The following is a 26,294-nucleotide window of genomic DNA, read 5'->3' on the forward strand; positions in this document are numbered from 1 at the left end:
GTCTTAAAGAATATTTTCAGATTAACCTTCACATTCATGAGACTTATGCACTGAAAGCATTACAGGAGGACTGGAAAGGGTAAGAGCTGCCTCATTTCTCTTCCCCAGCGTTAACTGCACTGATGCACTGTGGTGTGCCTCTTTCCAGACTTTTTTCTATGCTGCATAAGAGCTGATGACCTTGGGCAAGTCATTTGCTCTTTCTAAGCCTTCGTTTCCACATACATAATTCAGGATCCCTGATAGTCTCTGTTATAAAGGGCTATCTGGAGATTAAATAGAATAATGATATAGAGCAGAGGTTGGCAAACTATGGCCCTGCGGCCAAATCTGGCCTTCTGCCTATGTTTGTAAATAAAGTTTTATTGCAACACAGCCACAGTGATTCATTTACATATTATTTATGGCTGCTTTCCAGCTACAAAGGCAGAGCTGAGTAGTTGCAGCAGAGACCATGTGACCCACAAGTCCTAAAGTATTTACTATCTGGCTCTTTACAGGAAAAGTTTGCTGACCCCTCATGTAGCGCATTTAGCGCTAAACATTAGCTATATTTTTTATTGCAGTCATATCTTGTCAAAAAACAAAAATGCATTTACATGACAGAGATTCTTATCCAGCTTACTTTTCAGCTAACAATATCAAAAACATCTCCCCATGTCAGTATTTGTAGCTGTACTTGGTTCTTTTCCAGGGTAGCATTGTGGTCCATTGTCCAAGTGTGCCAAACGTGTTTAACTAGGATCCACTTGATAGACATTTAAGCTTTCCTATATTTTTTCTTATTTACCCCAGTATTACAAGGCCTTTTTATATGACTTTCAGGGATTATGGCATTGTGTTTGGGGACCCCACTCTGTATCACATCAGACATCTCGCAATTCACTCACATCAACACTGAATACATTTCTTTTTATTGGTGTAGAAACGTTTGTAAAGATTTCTATAATTCTACGTGTGAGATCACTTGGGCCCAAGCAGCATATTTTAAATTTCCAAGTGACTATGGTTTCTGGACAGTCACTGCACATTCTTATCTTCTTGTGAAGTGAGAAACTGAACAAATTGTTTTCAGTGGTGATGAAACTTTAATGAGTATTAACATTAATGATGAATGAAGCACACACTGTCATGTTTGTGGACATTCATCATTTATTCATTTTGCTTCTGTATTTTTTATTTATGCATTTTAGAGTCAAAGATTCCTGCCCCCCAGCCAGGTCTCAAACCTCTTTGTGGACCCCAGAACCTCTAGTGGACATAGCTGATGGCCTGTGGTGCCCAGAGAATGCACAGCCTTGCGTGTTGAATGAGCAGCCCTGGCCACAGTGTTTCCTGGGGCACGAGGAACAGAAGGGCCTGGAACTTCAGCAGCTGCCCATTTTCTCTCCCTCCACCTCCCCAACTAGGTCCATGATTAGAAAACTTTTATTTGAAGCTCACTGCCCCCATCTGACTCTCTTGGATCCTGAGCAGCTAAGTCCTAACTGACTATAGCAGCAGTGCCTGATAGAGAACTAAGGGAGCTACAGAATGCAATTTTCAATTTTCTAGTAGTCACGTTAAAAAGGTAAAAAGAAGAGAGGAACTTTTAATGATCAATTTTATTTAACCCAATACATTAAAAAGCATCATTTCAACACGTGATCGACAAAAAATATGGAGATATTTTATATTCTTTTTCTGCGAGGCATGAAGCCTTTGAAATCTGGGGTTTATTTTACACTGATTGTGTATCTCAATTTGGAAACTGAATTTTCAGGAGGAAGACTTGATCTGTTTTCAGATTCCTCAAGAAATCGGCTCCCACTGGAGGAAGGTACTGCCTGGCCTGTGTCCCCAGGGAGGGCCTCGGGGTCTGACCCTAACTGGGCCCCTGTCCAGGCTCAGCTTAGAGTTCTGGCATCTGATGCCATCTCTAGGGGTGACTCCGGCTGCCTCTGCAACCCTGTCGTGGCTGTCTTGAGGGACGCTTCCCCGCAAGATGATGGCCGGAGGGGGGACTTCATAAAACTTACAGAACAGGCTGATCGATGGGGTCCCTTTATTAGGGAAGGTGTGTTTACCGAAAGTCTTTGTGGGGCTAGAATTTGCTCTGAGACTCGCTTTCCTTACACCCAGGCAGGGAGGTGCTGGAGCAGTTACCCCTCACCTGCCCCAAACTTCTTTACCGGCTACTGTTATTTATCAGAAAGAACCTAAGGGCCATGTATGACCAAACCGGCTTAACTCTAGCTGCCGGATCCTTCGGAGGTCCCAGTGGGGAGAAGCCCCAGGGAGGGTCGGGAGGGCTGGGGCGGTGGGAAGGCGGATATGGGGACGCAGGCACTTTAAGAATTTTCGGGCATGAGCTGTTGGCCAAAGGGCAGGGAAGTTACTTTAAGATTTTAACAACCCCCAGCTGTCCTGGTGCGCTCCAATAATCACCATTCTGCAGCAGGGTCAGTATGTGTGCACCTTAACTGTGTCTTTCAGACATTGTAAGTTGTAAATAAAAGTTAAATAACAATCATGGTTAGGTAATAACTTAATTTTTAAATTTTAATATTTAAAATTTAAATATTAAAATTATTAAAATATTAAAATTTAAATATTAAAATATTAAATATTTTAATATTAACTGAATGTTCGCTATGCACCTGGCGCTGTGCTCAGCACTTACACGCAGGATACGATTTCGTCTTCATAACAACCCAGTGAGATAGGCATTATTATTCCCATCTCCATTTTATACGTGAGAGATATGAGGCACAGAGACGTCAAGTCACCTGCTCAAGGACACACAGCTGGTAAGTGGTAGAGTCAAGGGATGAACCTAAGTTTGTTGGATTCAGAGCCTATGCTTTTAACCACTATGCAGTCAATGTATTGAAGTGGGAAGATGTTTATGATATATTACTGAATTTTAAAAATCAGGTAGGGAATTCCTTGGCAGTCCAGTGGTTAGGATTCTGTGCTTCCACTGCAGGGGGCACAGGTTCCATCCCTGGCTGGGGAACAAAGATCCTGCAAGCTGAGCGGCACGGCCAAAAAAAGAAAAAAAAAGGTTACCTATGTTAGGTTCATATGATCCCATTATTGGGAAAAAAATATATATATATATATGAATCAAGATGCTATTTTAATAAGTCACTCCACATATTTTCTTTTCTCAGTAATTCTTCCCCACCTCCCATGAGCTCTTGCCATTAAGATTTGGCCTTGGAGCTGACGTTTTATTGCCTTGTGGTACAGGAAGGATGAGTATTAACTAGAACAGGGTGAGTTTTCCCCCAGGCAAAATGACGTTTTCATTTTTGACAACGTCTGGACACATTTTTGAGAACCACAGTTAGGGGGGTGGTGGTGGTGTTGCTACTGGTATCTCTGGTGGGTAGGGGTCAGGGATGCTGCTAAACACTCTACAGTGGACAGGACAGATCCTTCAACAAGGAGTTATGCGACCCACATGTCACTGTGCCAAGATTGAGAAACCCTGACCTGATCTGCAGTAAATAAATCCTTGGCTTTGGGTTTTCAAATTGAATTTTTCAAGTCTAAAGCAAGGTGACAGTCTAAGAGTAAACCAATTTAATTGGAAGAGCCCAGCTTTGCTAAGAGAGGAAAGAGCTTTCTCGGAACCCTTAAAAAGAGGTGTTTTCTGTCAAGAGACAGCATGGAGGACTGGAGCACAGAGTTTTCTCTAAAGCGTGGAGTAGAGAGGCCCAGACACAAAGGAACTCCCCATGACACGGGAAGATGAAAGTCCTTTTCTGAGGATGGCGAGAGTGTCAGGGGAACGAGGGCAAACGTTTGGAAACATGAGACCTGGCTGAGAGGCTGAGGAGATAGAGCCCAGGTAGATGTGAGGGACTCTAAGCCATACGACTCATCCTTCATTTCTCCAGGGGGAATGCAAGTCCTTTAGAGAAGCCCCAAGTTCAACATGGCACTGGAGAAACCGGTGATTACAGTGGAAAAATTTAAATGGCGGAGTGAAAAAAAGAAAAGAAACAGCCCATGTGCCATGTGTCCAAAGGACGCATTAAAAAAAAAACCCCAAAAACCCTGTATATATGTTCATAAGACAGAACATGATGCATACAACAAAATGAATGAATCTCAGAAATACTATGCTGAGTGAAAAAAGCCTTCCACAAAGGAACATGTACTACATGGTTCTGTGTACTTGAGATTCTAGAACAGGAATATCTAATCCATGGCGGGAAAAGAATTCAGAAGAGTGGGTGCCTCTGGGGCCTGGGGCTGGGAATTGACTGGGGAGGGACATGAGGGAACTTTCTGGGGTGATGGTAATGTTCTATATCTTGATAGGAATTTGGGTTACATAGGTGTGCACGACTGGCAAAACTCAGTGAGCACATTCAAGATCTACACCTTTCAGGGTGTGGTAGGCAGTCTCCAAGATGGCCCCACTGCTTCTTGTCTCTTGGTATTCAGACCCCTGCATCATCCTCTGCAATACTGGATGGACTTTATGTTAGTTAGCTTGGGCTGCCATAACAAAACACCACAGGAGGTCTTAACAAAAGAAATTCATTTTCTCACAGTTCTGGAGGCTGGAAGTCCAAGATCAAGGTGTGGGCAGGGTTAGGCCTCTCTCCTTGGCTTGCAGACGGCCACCTTCCTGCTGTGTCCTCACATGCCCTTTTCTCTGTGCACGTGCATCCCTGGCGTCTCTCTCTCTCTTCTTACAAGGACACCAGCCCTTGGATTAGGGCCCACCCAATCATCTCATTTTAACTTACTCATCTATTTCAATACACTATCTCCAAATATGGTCACATTCTGCGATATTGGGATTGAGGCCTCAGCATATGCATTTTGGGGGAATGCAATTCAGTCCGTAACAAAGCTTCTCTATGTAACCAAGGATATTGCAGAAATGACACAGTTTGATTCCTGAGGTTAGATCATAAAAGGCATTGCAGCTTCTTCCTCACTCTCTAGGACCACTTGTCTGGAGGAGCTGGCAGCTTGAGGATGCTCAAGCAACGTATGGAGAGGTGCACTTAGTGAAGAACTGAGGCCTCTTACCAAAAGCCATGTGAGTGAACCATTCTAGAGGTGGGTCCTCCAGCCCCAGACAAGCCTCCAGAGGACCACAGCCCCAGCCAACACCATTACTGCAACTTCATGAAAAATCCTGAGCAAGAATCCCCCAGCTAAGCCATTCCCAACTTCCTGACTCAGAGAAACTAGGAGATAATAAATGTTTACTGTTGTTTTAGGCCATTACATCCTGCAGTAATTTGTTATGCAACAATAAGTAGCAAATACAGGTTTGGGCACCAGGAGTGGTGGAAAATTTAACAAAAACCCTACAATGTGGAGTGGTTTGGGATGGAACAGTGGCCAGAAGCTGGAGGACTTTGGCCAAGAGTCTTTGAGAAAGCCTGAATAGTCTTAGTAGAAGCCCGATGGCCTTTGAGGAGGCAGTGAGGGAAGGTTCCAGGAAAGTGAGGAAAATGTTACTGGGGTTAAGGGATCCTTGTCAGGTGGTGGCAGAAGGGTTCCTAACACTTTGCCTGTGGTCATGAGGAAGGTAGAAAATGTTTGTGATGAGGCTGAATGGTCTAGCTAGAGAGAGTCCCAGACAGAGTCTTGGAAGGTGCTGCCTGGTTACTTCTTGCTACTTATAGTGAAATGTGAGGGGGAGAGACAGTTAAAGGAAGGGCTGTTAAACCAGGGCAATGCTCTGGGCTTGAAAATTCCCTGCCTCTCCAGGTGGCAAATGAAATGTAAGAAACAGGTTCTGGGCAAAGATCAAATCAAGGGCACTCTCAAGAAAACACAGTCTAGAGAAGAAGCTGAGGGTGTGGTTGTAAAATCCTTTGTTAAGAATACAGATCCAGGGCAGCGTCCAGAAGAACCCTTCGGTCAAAAAACTGGGCTTCTAAGAAGCTTCTGTCCTTTGTCAGTCTTTGCAGAAGTCCATGGTGGAAGGGCTTGGGTCCAAAAAAGTCTGTGGGCGTGGTTTTTGCCTAATAGGATGAACCCCAATAAGAAGCACTGCCAACTCAGACTGACAGAGACCCACAAAAGTCAAAGAAGCGTCTGGACAACCAAGCTTCTACAGGCAGGAAGCAGGCTATAAAACTATGCAGCCACATCCATGGGACACCTTTCATAGGAAAGGGAGGACGACTCAGAAGGCGGAACTCAGGGACCAGCGGGCAGACCCAAGAGCCCTGGAAAGTCATTTCTGGACAAGAGTTGGACTGAAGCCCAATCAAGGAACTGCCGATATTTTCCCAGCTGGACTTCAGAACTGCTTTGGGCCAGGGACTCCTGTGTGTTTCCTGTTTTTCTTCTTTTGGAACAAGAGGAGTGTATGTAGCAGTTATGCTATGTCTGTCCCACCAATATATGCTGGGTGTATGAGGGACAGACCCTTTGTTCAGAGGTCTTCAGATTTCTGGAAGTAGTACTTGATGAGCTGAATGTAAGGTACTACACCCATGAGCCCCATCTGTACCTGGACTTGATTTAGACGAGATTCTGGAATTTGAGCCGATGCTGTTACTGGGGTGAGATTCTGGGGGGCCTCGGGAGAGAGGAGGAGGAGTGTGAATCATTGAGGACCCGAGGGCAGGCTGTGGTAGCCGGCCTCCAAGATGACTGCTGATAATCCCCACCTCCTGGTCTTCAGGCCCATGTGTAGTCTTCTCCCACACTGGATGGTGACGCCCTGTGTAACCAGCAGGATATTGCAGCAATGACAGAGCATGACTTCTGAGGCTTAGTCACAAGAGATGTTGCCACTTCCATCTTGTCCTCCAGGATCACTTGCTCAGGAGGAGCAGCTGCCGTGTCATGGGAATGCTCGAGCCACTCTCTGGGGAGGCCCATGTGGTGAGGAGCCGGGGCCTCCTGCTGACAGCCATGTGAGCACGCCATCTTGGAAGTGGATCCTGCGGCCCAGGTCAAGCCTTCAGATGACTGCAGCCTTACGAGGGACCCTGAGCCACAGCTGTCCTGCTAAGCTGCTGCCAAATTCCTGACCCACAGAAACCGTATAGATGATAACACATGTTTGATTTTTGCTTTAGGCTGCTACGTTTGGGGAGAATTTGTTATGCAATCATGATAACTAATACACATTGTGTGTTCATTTTACATGAAGGAGACAAAAATGTTGAATTCTAGTTAATGGTATATGTGCTAAAGCATTTAGGGGGAGGACTACAGATGTGTGCTATTTATTTTGAAATGCATCCAAAAAATAAGATGGATTAATGCAGGACAAGAAGGATGGGTAGACAGAAATGTAATAAAGAGTACAGCAAAGTGTTAGCGGTAGAATTAGGAGGAGAGCTGTCTCTGTAAAATTCTTTTTGCTTTGCTGTATGTTTGAAAGTTTTCACATTAAAATGCTGGGGGGAAATGGCTGAGTAATTTCTTAACTTGGGTCGTAGGTACATGAGCATTCCTTAGATGATGATGATGATTATGTAAACTGCAGAGATACCTTTCATTTGCCCCTTAGTCTGTATATTTCAGAATAATAACTACTATTTGAATGGCTGAGGGAAGTGACTAGGTGAGTGGTCCTGAGTGAGACCAGGGAAGGGTGTGGAGGCATCGAGAGACCTGGGGACTCAGAGGGGTCTGGGGCTGGGACGCAGAAAACAGAGAATGGGACCTTCACACCAGTGGCCACAGAAGAAACCTGCGAATCATGCCAGGGACTAAGTCGAGCCAGCTACTCTGCCAGTAAGGCTGGCAAGTCGAGAGGATGGTGACAGACAGGAAGTCTCCTCCCCAAATGCCATGAGGCCTTCTCGGGGGGAGGGGGGAGAAGGAAACCCTGATGGCTGTGTGTTCCCAAAGTGACCAGGCTGTGAGTGACAGTCACTGAGATAACCAGCCTTAAATTTGACTGAAAAGCGTTAGATTAGATTAGATTGAATACATAACCTCCGGAGAAGTAATTTTCTCCATAAGCCTCAGTCTCCTCTTACCTGTAAAATGGTAATAAGATATTTAAAAACCTCTTAAGGCAAGAGGGATTTCAGTTACCAATATGTCTGTACATCTGAGTCGAAGTATATAAATTTAGATTCTGATACACATTCATATATATTCATATATATGTACAAACACACACACACACACACACACACACTCACCACAGAGGTACTGATGTGTGCAGATGGGCAGAGCACAGTCTTGGAGGAGTTTGTACCAAAAAGTCAACAGGGAGAATTCTGGTGATAAGGGTGACAGCTTATCTTTTACTGTTTTCTAACTTTCTGCTTATCCCAATTTTTTCACATTTGATTATGTTCTACTTCAGAACCAGAGAACATAAGCAAAAGCCAGAGAAAGACAAATATCATACCATATTGCTTATATGTGGAATCTAAAAAAAGGTACAAATGAACTTATCTACAAAACAGAGATAGAGTTACAGATGTAGAAAATAAACTTATGGTTACCGGGAATAAGAGGGGGGAGGGATAAATTGGAAGAGAGGGATTGACATACACAATACTATACATAAAGGAGATAACTAAGGACGACCTACTGGATAGCACAGGGAACTCTCCTCAATACTCTGTAATGGTCTATATGGGAAAAGAATCTAAAAAAGAGTGGATACATGTATATGTTGAACAGATTCAGTGTGCTGCATACCTGAAACTAACACAACACTGTAAATCAACTGCACCTCAATAAAAATTTTTAAAAAAAGGGGAAAGCAGAAACTGAGACCCATCCTCCTAGCAAAAGCCCCTCCCCTAAGCCACCAAAGAAGCGCCCATGAGTACCTTGCCTGATGATGGGAACGCTGTGGGCGGCTCTGTCCACCTCGAAGGAGAACATCTTCTTGCTGGCACTCATGGGCTGCCTGTGGGAGGCTGGTGGGACCATGGGGGGCTCGGGGGACCCCTGCGACCAGCTCCTCTGCACTGGCGCTGTCCAGATGCCCGGGTAGAAGGGGGTCTGTGTTGGTGAGGGTGACTGGTTCAGTTGCTGGGTGGCCCAAGGTGGCTGTGGCCTTGGCCAAGGTGCTGGGCCCCTCACCCATGGGAAGGAGACCTGCAGGGGCAGACAAGAGGGTCAGGGGAGGTTATGAGCAGCTGGGGTGGTCTTCACCTTTCTGTCCCGGCGACATAATTGCTGCCCTAGATTTCGGCGTATAAGTCACTTCTCCCAGGAAGCCCTCCCAGACTCCCCAAATTTGGGATGTTGGTCCCCACCATAGGTCACCTTGCACACTATCGCACCACCATTTATTGGGTGCAGCCTTCGTGCCAGGCACCCAGTCAAGAGATTCACATGCATTACCTCATTTAATACCCCGATGCTCTGTGACGAGCCCGAGGCTGAGCAAGACCTAGTGACTTTCCCAGGATCACAGATTTGGCAGTGAGCGTCTGAGCTGGTACAACGCCACCTCTGAGCTCTGAGAGGCTGACAGCTTTTTGTCTACCTTGCTCAGCACCGTATCCTCAGCTCCTAGAATAAACCCTTGGCACATACACAGTAGGTCCTTAAATACTGGTTGAAAGAATGAATGAACACATCTCCGAGATTCAAGCCCAGCTCTCCAGGACACACACGTCCACACTGTGTGTCTCCCTGGCACTCCCATTCCACCTGTTCCCCGAAGCCGAGAGCTCTGGGGTGGCAGGCACCCCAACTGGCTCGCACCCCAACTGGCTCATTAACCTGTGATCCTCAACATCTGCCACATCTGATTCTTGCCAGACGCTCCATAAATATCTATCAAGGGAACCTCTTTTCATCTGATCCAGCGGAAGATGTCTGTAGCTACTTTCATTAGAGAGCACATCAAAATCCATCTATACCGGGAGAAGCAAATGCTGAGAGGTGCTGACACCTGGCTTTGTCTTGGTTAATGCTGTTGTGGCCATCCCTCCCCGAGCCTAGTGGTTAAACCGTGACATCGTGAATGCTACCATTTACTGTAATTACTCACCGATTTCTCGCGATAGCCCTGAAGGGGAGGAGCTCTCCTTATTCCTAGCTTACAAATGAGGCTTGGAGAGGTTAAGGACTTCCCCAAGCTCAGGTGGTGGTGGAGAGGGTGGTGGGACTGGAGTTCTGGAAAGCTCTTTCCCTCTCTGTCTCTCTCTCCCTTCTCTGCCCCGCCCCCAGTCTCTTGGCAGAAAAAAACACACTTTTCAAGGAAGAAGCTAAGTTCAAAGGTTTGCCGCCTGTGGCGGTCACGTTTCTCTTTCTGCAGACTGCAGACACGTAATGAGAAACAGGACAGAATGCTTCCGAAATAGGAGCACTGGCAGACAGAACTTCCTATAGCTTCACCTGGATTGTATTCAAGAGGAAGGTTCTCCACTCACTCAGGTTCCCAAACCAGTCTTTTAGCTACAGTCTTTCCCAGCCAAGTCAAGAATCCGGTGAATTCCCCTGAAGACTTTTTTGGAGTCAGGGAGAACACTGTTCGGGAAAATCAAACTCCAATTGCCTGGTGACACCTGGCCCAGCATTTATGATGACACTGGCCCCGTTGAAACCTGTTTCAGGAACGGACTTGGCAGTGTTCCAGAACTCTGTTACCTTATATGAAGATCCGAATTTCTCTCCACTGTGGGCACCTCGGTCTCCACCTAAGCTTTCTTCCTTTCTCTCCTTTCAGAAGCTGAGGTGTCCTGCTCCTGCCTTGCACTCACTTCTCCATCCATCCGATCCCTTCCCGTCCTCTCCTCTGGGGCTGTCTTGCCTCAATCATTCCTACAACCTTTCCTCATCGATTTAATAAAGATTTATCGAATGAAAGGGCTGAAGGTGGGAAGGGGGAAATTTGAATATGTTTTACCCCCGCCTGAGAGAAAACAAATCGAGAGACCACGGGTAGTGTGGAGGAATTCCCTTTTGTGCTGGGATGCTCAGGTAGATGTGCCTCACTGCCCACTAACTGCCAGGGTGCTAAAAGGAGTGGTCATATCTCATGCCTCAAGTGGTTCACTGCCGTAGTGGACAGGCCGCAACCCACCTGGCTCTTCTGGACATTCCAGGAATCTCCCTCCCAATCTGTCGGCCCATTGCTGTGGGTGCGGCTAAGCAATCAACCAATCACACTCCCTGGACATACTGATTGGTTCAGTGGTGGGGCAAGTGATCCAATCAGAGCCAAGGAGACCCAAGAAGACTTGGCTGGACACCAGGATCTGGAGTGACCTGGTGGGACTTCAGAATGCAGCCAGCATGAGGGAGTGGAGCCCAGACATGGAGAGAGGGAAGCTGTTTATTTATTTTTCAGATTGTGGTAAATAACCTGCAACATAAAATTTATCATCTTAGCCATTTTAAAGTAAATAGTTCAGTGGTGTTAAGTATTTTCACATTTCTGTGAGATGGATCTCCAGAACTTTTTCGTCTTGCAAAACGTAAACTGTATTAACCATTAGACAACAACTCCCCATTCCCTCCGCCACCCAGCCCGTGGTGATCAACATTCTGTCTCTATGAATTGGACTACTCTAAGTACCAAGTACCTCAAATAAGTGAAATCACATGGTACCTGTCTTTTTGTGACTGGCGTATTTCACTTAGCATAATGTCCTCAAGGATCATCCATGTCAGAATTTCCTTCATTTTTAAGGCTAAACAATATTCCATCATACAGTTTAGAGTGTATTTTGTTTATCCATTAAGCGTCACGGACATTTGGATGGTTTCTACCTCTTGGCTATTGTAACTATGCTGCTGTGAACATGGTGGGGAAAATAAGGAAGCTGGTTTTGAGCCTTGGCTGGGGTGCTACCCTGAAGTGCTCCATCCCTGAGGCCGGCTAGAGCTGGTTTCTGTCGCTTGCAGCACACAGAGCCCGAACGATAGGGCCCCTATGGGGAAGGAGCCAAAGATGTGTAAATGCAGCAGACTCCAAGCTCTTCGGGTTTAAAAATTAAAAAATAAAGTGGTTTTTTTTTCTCTGAAGCGTGCTGGTTGAGGGTAGCTTTAGTTGGATGGTTAAAGTGGGTTTTCTCTAGTTTGCCGGCTTGCTCTATCACAGGGAAGGTCAAGGTTTTCTCAGAAATTGCTGATGGTAACTACAATGAAACAGGCAGGGAGAAAAGCAAACATAAGAAAAAGACTCACATTTAAAAGCCAGCTCTGGGCTGTACAGGAAGCATGGGGTCAATGTCAGTTATCAACAAGTCTGTTTTTATTATTTTTTTATTTTAGATTTAATTTTATTTATTTTTGGCGGTGTTGGGTTTTCGTTGCTATGTGCAGGCTTTCTTTAGTTGCGGCGAGCAGGGGCTACTCCTCGTTGTGGTGCATGGGCTTCTCCTTGCGGTGGCTTCTCTTGTTTCTGAGTGTGGGCTCTAGGCACATGGGCTGCAGTAGCTGGGGCACATGGGCTCAGTAGTTGTGGCTCGTGGGCTCTAGAGCGCAGGCTCAGTAGTTGTGGTGCACGGGCTGTTACTCTGCAACATGTGGGATCTTCCCGGACCAGGGCTCGAACCTGTGTCCCCTGCACTGGCAGGTGGATTCTTATCCACTGTGTCACCAGGGAAGTCTTCAAGTCGGTTTTTAGAAACTTTAGTTTAAAAATACACACTAATGCCTTTTCTCTTTCTTTGTGTCTGTTCTCTGACCATATGGTATGTTGCCATGGTTGGGTTTTTTGTTTTGTTTTTGAGGTAGCATATGTGATAGTCCTGATTTCTTTTCCATACTACCTTTAAAATAGCAGGTTGGGGCTTCCCTGGTGGTGCAGTGGTTGAGAGTCCGCCTGCCGATGTAGGGAACACGGGTTCGTGCCCCGGTCCAGGAAGATCCCACATGCCACAGAGCGGCTAGGCCCGTGAGACATGGCCACTGAACTTGCGCGTCTGGAGCCTGTGCTCCGCAACGGGAGAGGCCACAACAGTGAGTGGCCCGTGTACCAAAAAAAAAAAAAAAAGCAGGTTGTCAACCACCTGGATTAACCATGACCACATCCACGGCTGAATTTATATTAGCTTTAATAAACACAGGTCAATGATTTACTCAAGAAATCACTATCTATTTTTTTTCAAATTATCTACTTGTTCTTTGTGTTATCTCCCCAATATCTGCTTCTAACCTTGAAAAGAGTATAAGTTGAACGGGAGACCCTAAAAAAAATTCGAAGTAGTTTGCACATCGAGTGCCTACAGTACACATGAATTCTGCCAGGAAGCCCTGGAGCCTGCAGAGAAGGTGGAAACTTAGACCTTGCCCTTGGAGAGCTTGTTATGTGCTCTGCCATTTGTAAGTAATTGTGGACAATACAGCGACTATGAGCCACTGTGTAGAGAAGCCACAGATGTGCCACAGACTGTGCTGGGCACTTAATGCATGTCATCTCATCTGATCTCCAGAATAATCTTGCAGGAGGCATTTTACCCCTCATTGTGTGGATTAAGAAACTGAAGCTCAGAGAGGTTAAATGACTTGCCCAACGTCTCACACCCAGGAAGTGGTGACACTATTGGACTCCAATACCTGTGCTCTTAGGACTTCTAGGTTACTCGAAGTCATGATTTATTACCTGCCTTCCATACTCACAAACGGATCTTAGACGATTGGTTAGTGAATGATAGGATATTTTCCGAGTTAAAAAAAGGAAATGAACATTAGATGGTGTGAAAAACCACAAGACATCACATGGGCTACTTAGAAATGGGATTTTCTAGGAACACTGACAACTGTCTTATGGAAGTGTTATTCATCTGGTACATGCCACGCCCTGGAAGCAGCTCAGAGGACCCCAGCCTCCATCCGGGAAGACCTGTGGTATGTTCACTGCTGTACCAGAGGAGTGCTGGGGCCAGCTGGTACCCGCCCACGAGAACTGATTGTTAAATGTCCAGGAATTTTGCCAACTGCTTGATGAACACAGCCATTAATAAGAATTAACTTCATAAATTTACCATTAAATTATATCAGAAAAAAAGGTGATACAAACTTAAAACTCACCTCTTCTTAATTATTTTACTCTATTTTATTATTACCTATGCTCTTGAGTTTATTTCACTCTACTATATGTTTCTGTTGGAAATGCTACATAGTAATGTGTTACCACACCTCTCTTTCCTTCTCTGTATTCAGGGATGTGTGATTGGGAGTTTGAAATTGACCGTGGAGGGCGTATTACAACATAGAAATCAGGAAATGTTATAAATGAGGGCTTGATTTTTAAAAACTTTTATAAATAGGTTTAATAATGGTGGTTCATGTAGAGCTTGATTTTGTTTGTTTGTTTGTTTTGTTGATTGCCTAGACTTAAGACAGTAATGGAGAAAATGTTAACAATGCAGCTTATACAAAAGCATGTTGTGTCTTAGCCATTATGTTATGAATAGAGCAAAAAATTGGGGAAACGTTCTTCCAGTATTTGAAAATTATTATCTGATGCAGCAACAAACTCACTCATGTCACTGATGAACATGTGGAGTTCTAACGTCTTTCTTTTTTCACTTGTATTATTCGTAAATCCAAAATATCCAAAAATACCCACGAGTGCTCAGGTTGGGAACTCTCTCATTCGTCAACTGCAATGAGAAATTGGCTATGGATACAAGAGTTCGGCTAAAGTCAATGAAAGCATTCTGTGAGACTTAGCTGGCTATATAGAATTTACAAGAAAGGGTACTGTATTTCTTGTTACATGGATAGACTGTGCTACACATTCTTTATATCAGTAAACCTTATGCTATGCATCCATGTACTTTACTTTTTCCAGAGAGCAGGTCATTAAATATTTACCAGCCAATTGCTGGCTGTGCTGGCACCCAGCAGAGTGCCTGCTATGGTAGGTGTTCGCTGACTGAGCTGAACGGTTGGCAAACGGAGTGTAAATAAAAAGCACTTTGATTCTGGGGCTGGGATGGGGAAAATACATGCTAAGCCTGGCGCATCTTGTAACAGCAGAGAGTAAGGAAGTGCCCAAAATTAAAAGGTGGGGAGATGCTCAAGGACACAGTAAGCAATCTGAAAGAGCTCCCAGTGGCCAAGGCTGGAAGAATTTGAGCGAAGAAATACTTAATGAGTATTGGATTATAAACTCAAACTGTAAAATCAGTATGCATGAGTCCATACTGACCTAGATACATTAGTGAGTAAATACATAAAGGAGGGAGAAGGGATCGTCTTCCTTACAGAAGAATTTAACATACATAGATGTGGAGCTTAATTCCCACAGTCTGGAAGGGCCTGGGGGGTAGGGGTGATGGTGGCGAGGAAGCACACTGACCCCAGCATGGAGGAGCCATGGACCTGGAAAGACAGAATGGAGACTAGAAAACATGGCCAGTAGATCTCAGAAGCCAGGAGAGGGGGCTTCTTGGTGCCAGGACAAATGGCCTTTATCTCAACAGCTCCCGGGGTGTCACCGTAACTCAGAGACGGGTAATAATTCTATGTCCCCAAGAAAAGGGTAAATTATGTACGGGGTTTCAGTGTGACAAATCAGGATTATACATTTAGAACACAGAACCGCCAAGTTATACATTATTTTTAGGTTTTGGAACTTAAAAGAATTAAGTCCCTTTGAGCTGTTCAGAAAAGCCATTCGTTTGGGTTTTTCCCAGCTGTGTTAAAGGAGATCTGGCCCATCTAATTTTCCCATTTTCTTGTAAATCTTCAACCTTACGGTTTTTCCTTTCCTTTCAAGTTCTAATCAGCTTCCTGGTCAGTCCATAAAATGTGAAATAGAATCTAATGAGAAAACAGCCGGATTTTTGCAAATAGCTTTTGCTACCCCTAGACTTGGCCTGCTTCAATTCGGTCTTGCCAGATTGAGAGATGGAATGAATGAATGAATGAATGAATGATCATCAACTAAGTTCAGAGAAGGAGCAACGTGGTTCTGGTTTGGTAACAAAGGGTGTGGTCTGCCAGAGGAAGCAGGAAGCGGCCAGGTTCCTGGCCGGGTCCGGGTTCTGTCTCAGCAGGATGCTAAGGGTTCAGCCCACGCTCCCGTCTCCACCTCCCCCGATGTCATCTGCATTGCCTGTAGACATCTGGTGACAACACAGCGTCAGGGGTCCTTGTGTGTGAGTTTTTGCTGCGGAGGCCTAGTCTGAGGCTGTCTGCTGCCCCGTGCCCTCCACTTCACTGATCTTGGGAAATCGCCTTTGATATAAAACACCCAGCCTCAGGATTTCTCATCACATCAGTAGGTCCCCACGGGACCTGTAAAAGCACAAGGTAGAGGAAATCCTACGAGGTCAGGTAGATGACAAAGCTTGACCAGAAAGAGGCTTTGTTCTGAAGGGCCCCATGCTCTCAGGTCATTCACTCAGTTGCCGGCTTCTCAACTCCCGGTACAGTAAAGCCACATCCTCCTCAACAACGGGCCCTATTCAGAGGTCCCAGGAACGTGGAAACGCCACCCTTCTTGGGGATGGACAACTAAGGCCCCGACTCTGAGCTTCTCATCACACCTGTTCACCACAGGAGAGAAATGAGCAACTCTGCTTCCTTGGAGACTGGCCTGGGAATTTTCCAATGGAAAAGTGGATTATTCGTCATTTCCCTCCCCCCACATCCCTAGTGGCAAATCCCGTTCGGAAGGCTCCACTTAGGCAATAGGAATGCTTCCTAATGTCATGGACATCTTCTTTGTTTTTGTCTCCGCCGCATCCATTTCTTCCATCTTCTGGATGGGCACTTTAATTTTTTTGCAGGGAAGACACCCTTTCCCTGACAATCCTGAGTCCATAGAACTCTGACCCTTCCACCCCAGGGGTGAGACCATAACCCAGGTCTGGCCAATCAGAGCATTCCTTGCCCCTGGCCTCAGGGATTGGTTCAGAGGAAGCCACGTGATCCAAGCCACTGCCAATGAAGATGCTGGCTCTTTCCCTGGAACTGCTACTTTGTAGGGTGCTGGGGCTGCTGCTGGCCACTTTCCTACAGGTGAGGCAAGAGTCTGTCTGAGATTGGGAAGCTAACAGGGAAGAAAGAGTCAGATTCCTGACCATGATTTGGGCGCCTGGATCCAGCTGGGCCTAAGCTGCAGCTTTTGGCCTTTTCAGTTCCATGAGCTTTTTTTTTTTTTTTTTGCCTAGGCTAGTTTTAGTTGGTTTTCTGACACTTGCAAACAATCAAATTTCCTGGACAGTATGCTTATTGAGACTTTAGCATAAGCATCACTATGTACTCAGAGTGAAAGTTGTTTTAAAGGTTATGACATGCTCAAATAAAACCCACCAGACTGTCATCATGCACCAAATTTACCTTTCAACTTATAAAAGTAAAGCAGCATCTCCAGAGAAGAATGATTTAAGACCAAGGAACCAATCATAAGACAAGTAGTAAAACGCTGCTTAGAGAAACTCTGATAGATAAATAGTTCTCTAGCTACAGCAGGCTTCAGACTACAAACCCCAAATTTCTGCTTCAAAAGTGACTCAGGGAAGACATTCCATAGTTTCATTTATTTCGTTTTTTGGCCTCGCCGTGCACTTGTGGGATCTTAGTTACCTGACCAGGAATTGAACCCACGCCCTCAGCAGTGAGAGCACTGAGTCCTAACCACTGGACCACCAGGGAATTCCCAACAGTCCACAGTTTTAAAAGAAAACTTTCCAGTTGAAGAAACAGGCAAAATTTGTAATATGCATCCGTTGTATATATAATATGTTAATGTCTAGTATATTTATCAGATCCATGTCAATGTAATTATATTATTACTATATTTGCAAATGCATATATATGTGTATGTATATTTAGAACCACATATTTCCAGCTCTTTTTTAAAGAGGTATTGAAAAGACTGTTCAAAGTTTAGTTTTCCAGCTTGTCTGTTTCTTCTTATTCCTCAGTAAACTTAAGCAATTAACCAGCACATTTCCTGGCACACAGTAAGGCTCAATCTGAGTGAGTTCTTTCTCCCCAGCTCCCCCCTCTATTTTAAGTTCTTCTTTTAGAAACCAAGTCAAATGAAAGAGGCAGTACTGCATAGTGTTCCAAGCAGAGGCTGGTCAACGTTTTCTGTAGAGCCAGACAGTAAGCATTTCCAGCCCTGTGGGCCATAGGATCTGCCCAGCTTACTCTGCCCTTGTAGCCGACAACACAGGCAATACTGAAATGAATGGGATGGCTGTGTTCCCAGGAAACTTTACAAAGACAGGGGATGGCCCGCAATTGGCCCTGGGCCATAACGTGCCGACCTCGGGTTAAGATCTTGGGATCCGGCGTCACACAGACTCTGGTCCGGCTCCCGGCTCTGCTCCTTCTCTGGGACCCTGACGAGTGTGTCATTTCTGTGCCTTGTCTGTAAGACACAGGGATACTAACAGCCATTTCTTAGTCTGTGAGAAGTGCGTGAGATAGTGCACGTGAAATGCTGGGAACACTTCCTGGTCCATAATAAATGAGCATAAAACATTAGCCATCAGGTGTGATCACCATCGTCAAAAAAGAAGAAGAAAGGGGGCAACTGAATTTGTCCAGGAACGGCAGCAATATCCCTGGTAAACAGTTAGTGGGTGGACTTCCCTGGGCGCACAGTGGTTAAGAATCCACCTGCCAATGCAGGGGACAGGGATTCGAGCCCTGGTCCAGGAAGATCCCACATGCCGCGGAGCAACTAAGCCCATGGGCCACAACTACTGAGCCTGTGCTCTAGAGCCCGCGAGCCACAACAACTGAGCCCGCATGCCACAACTACTGAAGCGCATGCACCTAGAGCCCATGCTCCGCAACAAGAGAGGCCTCCGCAATGAGAAACCCGCGCACTGCAACGAAGGTTAGCCCCCGCTCGCCGCAACTAAAGAAAGCCCGCGCGCATCAACGAAGACCCAACGCAGCCAAAAATAAATAAATTAAATAAATAAAATAATTAAAGAAAAAAAGTTAGTGGGGCCAGGGACTTCCCTGGCCCTCCAGTGGTTAAGACTCCACGCTTCCAAAGCAGGGGGTGCAGGTTTGATCCCCGGTTAAGGAACTAAGATCCTGCATTGGTGAAGCCAAAAAATAAGTTAGTGGAGCCAAACAAGCAAGGAAGCCAGATAACTGAAAATGCATTTTCTTCTATTATCAGTGGCTTTCGTTTTTACCCACATAATGAATCATCCCCTGTCAGCGTGTGAAACTGCAGGTTGGACTGGGAATTGCAAGACCTTCCTTAACCGCTGGGCAGTGAAGGACCTGCCTGGGCTCTCACGGCCCCACGATGCTTCGTGCTATTAGGAAAAGCCTCCAAGGGACTCAGGAGAGCTGGCTTTTAATCCTGTCTCTGGATCTATATGACTGATGCCTAACCTTGGGGAAGTCACTGAAACTCTCTGAGCCTCAGTTTATGCCATGATAGGGGTGGTCCCAGGGACCTCTATAAAAAACAACTGAAGGGGGAAAGGGGACCTGGGATTAATGAGTAGCTCCTTGGCAGAAATTGGAAATTGAAGCTCAGAAAGGTAAAGTCAGTTGCAGCTGGCATTTCAACTTGGGTCCATCCAACTCCAAAGGCCTTGCTTTCTCGATTGTGTTCTGCAGAGCTTCCCCATTAAAGCAGCAAGGAATATTGGCCGACAGAGGGCGCTCTTCTCGCAAGACAGGACGTCATGACATTGCAGGGACAGAAGACAGTATCCAGGAGCCACGGGGGAGAGTCTGGCTGGACTGGGAACAGGGCAGAGCAGGCTACAGGGAAGGCCAGACACAGGCAGTCATGGGGATGGGGGCTGCCGACAAGGAGTTGTCAACCCCCTCATGGAACAACTCGGCACGTCATTTGTGGCGCCTGGCTTCCTTTTTCATTCTGGCCATTTCCATCCGTTTTGCCGTATTTCAGAATAGAGAAAGACATGATGGATACATACGGGTGACGTGGGTTTCCTTACTCAGCTGCCTTGTAAGAACGGCGCCACTGTGACTAGCACAGCTTGTTTCCACACCTCCTTTCCCAGAGTTCAGAAAGCATGAGTAAAGGCAACAACAAACAAAACCCACAACACGGCGGCACACCTGACTCTGGGACTTCAATTTCCCACGCCTGGTGCCAAGACTCTATGGGATTAATCAACGGTTTCTTCAGGGCATTGCAGATGGCCCTGCGGGTTATGTCCTGCACAGCTTCAGTGGGCGCCATCCACATGGACTACGTTGTGAATGGTGAACCTGGAGTTGTGCAATATGGCAGCCCTAGGTAATACTTTGATGAGAGAGCTATAATTTACAAAGTATGGTCCTGGGGGCTTCCCTGGTGGCGCAGTGGTTGAGAGTCCACCTGCCGATGCAGGGGACACGGGTTTGTGCCCCGGTCCGGGAAGAGCCCACATGCCGCGGAGCGGCTGGGCCAGTGAGCCATGGCCGCTGAGCCTGCACGTCCGGAGCCTGTGCTCTGCAACGGGAGAGGCCACAACAGTGAGAGGCACGCGACCGCAAAAAAAAAAAAAAAAAAAAAAAAAGGATGGTCCTGGACACAACCTGGCTGCCAATGCACTTTGTCAAACAAGAGTTTTTCTTTATAGTTTTCCATCTTGTATGTTATTCTATGGGTAATTTATCTGCAAATATAGTTATCTGCAAGCGGGGGCAGGTCTTGGCAGGCTTCCCTGTCCAAAAGGACATTTACAAAGGAGGCATCTTGGCTGCTCCATGCTGGTTTGCTTGACTCTAAAGCTGAGGGTTATCATGTGCTTATTAGGTGCCAGACGCTGGACTAAGCAATTTACGCACTTTGCCCACTTAATACCACAGTCACTCAAGGTGGTAGGAACTATTGTTACAGGAGTGGGGACCGAGGCCCTGAGAGGTAGATGATTTGTGCACGTCCAGTATAAAAGCCGGTCAAGAGCAGGGCTGGGACGGCGCTGGAGTCAGCCTGACCTCAGGGCATGTGCTCTAACCACTGTGACATCTGCACACACATCTGGATTCCTAAGCGCCCCGCACCTCACCCCCCTCCCCCAGTAAAATGCTGTCACACCCTCCTCTATTGGTTAGGGTCACCACAACACCTGAACTAAATGCTTTCATTTGGGAACTCTTTGTCGGGAGAAGAACAGTTCTCATCATACTTAATCTGTATGATATCAGGGCAGTCCTCCGTGGAAACTCCATCCAAGGAGGAAACACAGCGCCCTCACCAGGGACCCCAAAATCAATTGGAAACAAGAATAGGCCGGAAGCAAGAGGGCCACGAATTTTTTAGAAAAACTGTGCTTCAAAATATTTGATGAGAGATGCTTTTCAATACCTCTCCCTTTTCCCCTCTTCCTTTCTCTTCTTTTAAATAGCCAGCAGGTTGGGGTCATCAGGAAGTGGAAGTTGTAGGAAGGTGTCAGGCAGTCCACAGGCTGCCCTCACACGGACGCTGCAAAGGACCCCTCCATGAATATGAGCATCATGGATGGAAGCTTCTCAAGCTGGGGACGCCCCGGCAGAGAGCACTTTTGAGAAGATGGGGCTGTGGAGAGTCCTGCAAAGTGCCCTGGGCACAGGCCGGGGGAACACTTGTGCAGCTGCCTGTAGTCAACCGAGGAATGAAGCAAGGTGCAAGTGCGTGTAGGAATAAGAATTGAAAAAATCCGTGCATATTCCAGTGACCGTGAGAGTATGCTTTCCTCGGTGTGAAAACCAGTCAAGGCTACTGCTCCAGCTAGCATCAGACTAAATGGTTTTCTCCCCTCCTTTTTCCACAAGTGGGGATAGTGTTTAATTTGCACTGACAAGCTGTGTGGTCCTGGGGAAATTACTTAACCTCTCTGAGTTTCGGATTCCTTGTCTGTCAAATGGGGATCATGGGAGAACCCATCTCATAGGTTGCTGTGAGCGTGAAATAAGGGAGAGCAGGTGCATTGCTTAGCACAGTGCTGTTCACGTCAGTGATTCCTCCTGCTGCTCTCCTCGTTTCTCTTCTTACAAAGCATCTTCTTCCGTCTTATCTACTCAAGGTTAGAGGTCGTCATCACTTTTCCCCACAATTATATAAGAAGCACCTTGTAAAATAAAGTCCCCATTCCATAGCTGTACACCCGTGTTCATAACAAACTTACTCAAAATGGCCAAAAGGTGGAAGCAACCCAAGTGGCCATGGATGGATGAACAGGTAAACAAAATGTGGTGAATCCATACAATGAAATATTCAACTGGAATGAACCATGAGGATATCATACTAAGTGAAATAAGATGGTCACAAAAGGACAAACAATGTAAGATTCCATTTATATGAGGAACCTAGAATAGTCCAATTCACAGACACAGAAAGCATGGTGGGAGGGGAGGAAGGAAGCAGGGGGTTTGATGTGATGGGCATAGAGTTTCAGTTTGGGAAGATGAACAAAGTTCTGAAGATGGATGGGGGTGATGGCTGCACAACAGTGTGAATAGATTTAATGCCACTGTGAACTGTGCACTTAAACATGGTTAAGATGGTAAATTTTATGTGTATTTTACCATAATTTTGAAAATTAAAAGTTAAAAACAAACCCCAAAATGAAATACCTCCAAGGTTTCTCCGAGGTTTGGGGTGATAGAAATGGAGGAAAATGTTCTGAGAGCAGGTTGTGGTGATGGCTGCACAACTCCATCAATATATTCAAATTGATTGAATTGGACACTTCAAATGGGTGAAGTTTCTGTTATGTAAATTGTACTTCAGTGAAGCTGTTAAGAGCAAGCAAGCAAACAAACACATGCTGTGATCCGGAGGAAACTTTGGAGGATGAAGGAGCTGTTCACTGTCTTGATTGTGGCTATGGTTTCACAGGTGTACCCATATGTCAAAGCCCATCCACTTACAGACTTTAAACATGTGACGTTTATGGCATGTCAATTATATCTCAAGAAAGCTGTATTTTACAAAGGCAGAAGAGTATTCCATATATAAACGAACTCCTTATAGTATATTAAACTCCTTATAATATATTAAACAATATAATATATTAAACAATGCCCCCTTTGGATGGAAATTTAGGTTTCAAATTTTATGCCCCTATAAATAATATTTCAATAAATATCTTTGTAGGAAAAAAGAAGAAAAAAATGCAGATATTGTTTGCTGCTCCCCCTCTTCTTCTCCCCACGGGCAAGCCACAGAGTCAGAATTTCCCAGGGAGGGGGCCTGAGAACCTGTAATTTTACTGAACATTCCTGAAAAATTCTTGGAATCAGACATGTTGGGGCACATTGAATCAAACTTCATGAACTTGGATTTTCAGGCTTGGGAGTGTGAAATCCCCTTTTCTTTGATCCCTAAAAAATTCTGTAAGTGTTCCATACAAAGGATTCTAAATTTCGGTTTCCCTCCTATTGGCGGTGCATCAGAATCATCAGGGAGCTTGTGAGAATGCATATTCCCAGGCCCTACTCCCAGGGAGGATGTGTATGGTTGCCAGATTTCGCATAAATAAAGAAATGAATAAATCAATATATAATAAACTGTAGGGTGTCCGTTAAATCTGAAGTTCAGATAAACACCAAATAATTATTTTAGCATAAGTGGTTCCTTGCAATAGTTGGGCCACACCTGTACATAACAATGATTTGTTGCTTCTCTGAAATTCAGATTTAACTGCGTGTCCTGTATTTCATCTGGGAATCCTAAGTATGAGTCCTCAGGCCTGGGGTGAAGCCCAGATCTGCACTGTGGGTCTGCTCCCCACGTGCTTCTGACGAGGGGGATCCTTAGAACCCATGTTGAGAACCCCTGATCAGGTCAACACCTTCTATGTCAGGAGCCCCTCCTCAGGGCGGCCAGTGGATCCCAGTGCATCCCACAAGTGAGCACACTTTAATGTTGGTCCAAGGAGGAAAAGGGGGCTGAGAAGCAGCAGGAGAAAACTGTCCCAGGTTTTCAAAGCCAAACGTGGTGGATGCGGTGTCACGAGCCCTGCAGCCTGAGGGACGGTGCTCATCTTCTCTGAGTGAGTATTTAAGGCTGCCTAGTGGACCCACACCCCAGGATTCTGTCTAGATTCTCTAAACTTTATTTATTTATACCCAGCCTCGTCCCAGAAAGGACTTTAAGCCTCGGAGGTCTCAGTCCATGCAGGGTTCTTGGTGCTGGGGAGTGAGGTTAACACGCCGTCTCTCTGGGACACACACGACAGGTATTAATTGTGTGCTCACCACGAATGGGCATTATTCTGGGAGTTTTACAATTAGAACCATCTCATTTAGCCCTCGAGATAAGCCTGCAAGGTCATTGCTGTCGTTGGCCCCATTTTGTAGATGAGGAAACCGAGGTTCCGAGGGGTCCAATGGTTTGTGCAAGAGCGCACCGAGTAGGCCAGTGGCAGAGCTGGGGTTCTGACCCAGGACTGTGTTGCTAACCAGCCCCCATCCTGCCTCCCTACTGAACCAGATACTTCTGGTGACTGAGCGAATTTTGGGTTACGTTCCGCTTAACCTGGGGCCATACTTTAGGTCCTGATCCCGGGAACATTTCTGATCCGGTGTGATAACAGCTGGCAGGCCTTGAGTGTCTACTCCGGCCAGAGACTTTGACTTTTTATACATAGATACTCTCTCAACGCCCTGCACCGCTGAGAAGACCCAGACCCAGGCACGCAGAGAAGCCTGGCCGAGGTCGCAAAGCTAGGAAGTTGCAGAGCACTGATCTGCCTAAAAAGGAAGCATCCATCTCTGCATCTTCAAAAGCACACACCTGCTTTCCACCTCCCCTCGCCAAGCTTCACTTTTCAGGAAAATGCTCTCGCTCTGGGCTGGTCCCTAGGCAACTCTTGCATGTAATTCCACGAAATGCCCAGAAGAGGGCGCGAGGACTCGCTCTCCCCGGGCACCCACGCGATGGGGCTGAACTTCGCAGAATCGCGAAAGGAAGAGTGACGCGCTCCAGACGAACTCCACCTGTGGCCGTACCCGAGCCCTAGGCTGCACGGAAGGTGACACAACACGGCACCTCTGCACCCCACCCCACCCCACCCCACCCCCGCAGGGGCCTGGACTCACCGAGGCTGGGTTTTCGATGACCAGTTCGTAGGTCAGCCCTCTGGACCCAAACCTCAGGATGTCTCCGGGTAGGAGCTTCACAGCCACGTTCTGAATGTGGCACTCATTGACGAACGTGCCGTTGCAGGAATTGAAGTCGTGGAGAACAAAGCTGCTTTCGGCCTCATTATATTCAATGAGTGCGTGATGGTTGTCGACGTCTGCAGACTGAAATGCAGAAGGGGGACAGTCAGAGCCAGGAATATCAGGAATAACAAGGAATAACTAGTGCCACTGACACTGGGGGCCCCAATGTGCTAACCACTTCATCTGGCTGGACGGTCACTGCAATCCTCATTTTAAGAGGAGGATGCTGAGGGTCAGAGAGGTTAAGTGACTTGCCTAAGGCCACACAGCTAGTGAGTGGAGGGTCACCAGAGCCTGACAGTAGACCGAGACTAGATGCCCAGTTTTGGGGTAGGGCGTCAGGCAACACAGAGGCAAGAGGGAACTCGGGGGGAATTGGCCAGGAATTGGCCACTTGATAGTTCTCTGATCCCATGCAAGTATCCTTTTGGTTGTCCCGAGTGGCAAGACAGCAGAAATGGCCCAACACAAACCAGAAAGGTCAGTTGGCAAGTGACAACTGTCCATTTACTGCAAGTGTTAAAGTTCAGGGGAGGTTTTGTAATAATTGTTGTTTGTTCTATTCATTTTTAAAATAACATGTTTTTTGTAATAATGCAGAAAATGAGAACTAGAGAAAAACACAAAGAAGACATTAAAATCACTTAGACTCCCGTCCCCCAGAGGCAGGCACCGAGAACACGGTGGTTCACATCCTTCCAGTCTTTTCTCTATGCTTACAATCTTTTTAAAAAGTTTAAACACAATTGAGCTCACACCACAAAACATAGTTTTATAACTACCTTTTAAAAGCCTTGGTGTACAATGAAGGTTTTTCCCATGTGCTTAATTATTACTGTTGCTTCTTAAAAGCTAATCAGAATTTATCTAACCAAAGATGATCTATTTTTCAATAGGGGCCCTGGTGTGACCACATTTCCCTCAAAAGAGAGAGACCCCAGACAGTGATTTGTCAGTGGCGTCAGAAACCTCCTGTGTAACCACTTTAATAAGAAGAATGAGCAAAACTCGGCACCAAGGAAGAAATATCACATCCCCCCTGGCCCCGGCGCCCTGGACTATGGGCTGCAGGGCACGTGCGAAGTCCTCTGTCTTCTCAGGACACTGCCTATGAGCCATCCACTCCAGCCTGAGACTTTGCAAATATTTTCTAAGTCACTCTTCTCAGAGTGCCTCATCCAACTTTCATAGAGAGTACTTGGACTTAGAAATCTATACTAATGTCCCACAATATAATTATAACCAATAGCTTATAGTAATAATAGCTTATAGTATATGAATAGATA

General features: G+C 46.0%; 1 protein-coding gene across 1 annotated transcript in view; it reads right to left on the bottom strand.

Moving 5' to 3' along the window:
• Nucleotides 1-26,294, bottom strand: part of LOC309808872 (forkhead-associated domain-containing protein 1-like) — a gene marked incomplete at both ends in the record, with an annotated part of 84,598 nt that overhangs the window by 42,522 nt on the left and 15,782 nt on the right. The window contains 2 exons of the mRNA XM_082629447.1: nt 8,775-9,045; nt 24,883-25,089. Coding sequence (XP_082485573.1) covers nt 8,775-9,045; nt 24,883-25,089 — 478 coding nt within the window. The remainder of the gene's footprint in view (nt 1-8,774; nt 9,046-24,882; nt 25,090-26,294) is intronic.

This window comes from Mesoplodon mirus (genome assembly GCF_964341445.2).
Source record: "Mesoplodon mirus genome assembly, chromosome: 7".
Lineage (NCBI taxonomy): Eukaryota > Metazoa > Chordata > Mammalia > Artiodactyla > Ziphiidae > Mesoplodon > Mesoplodon mirus.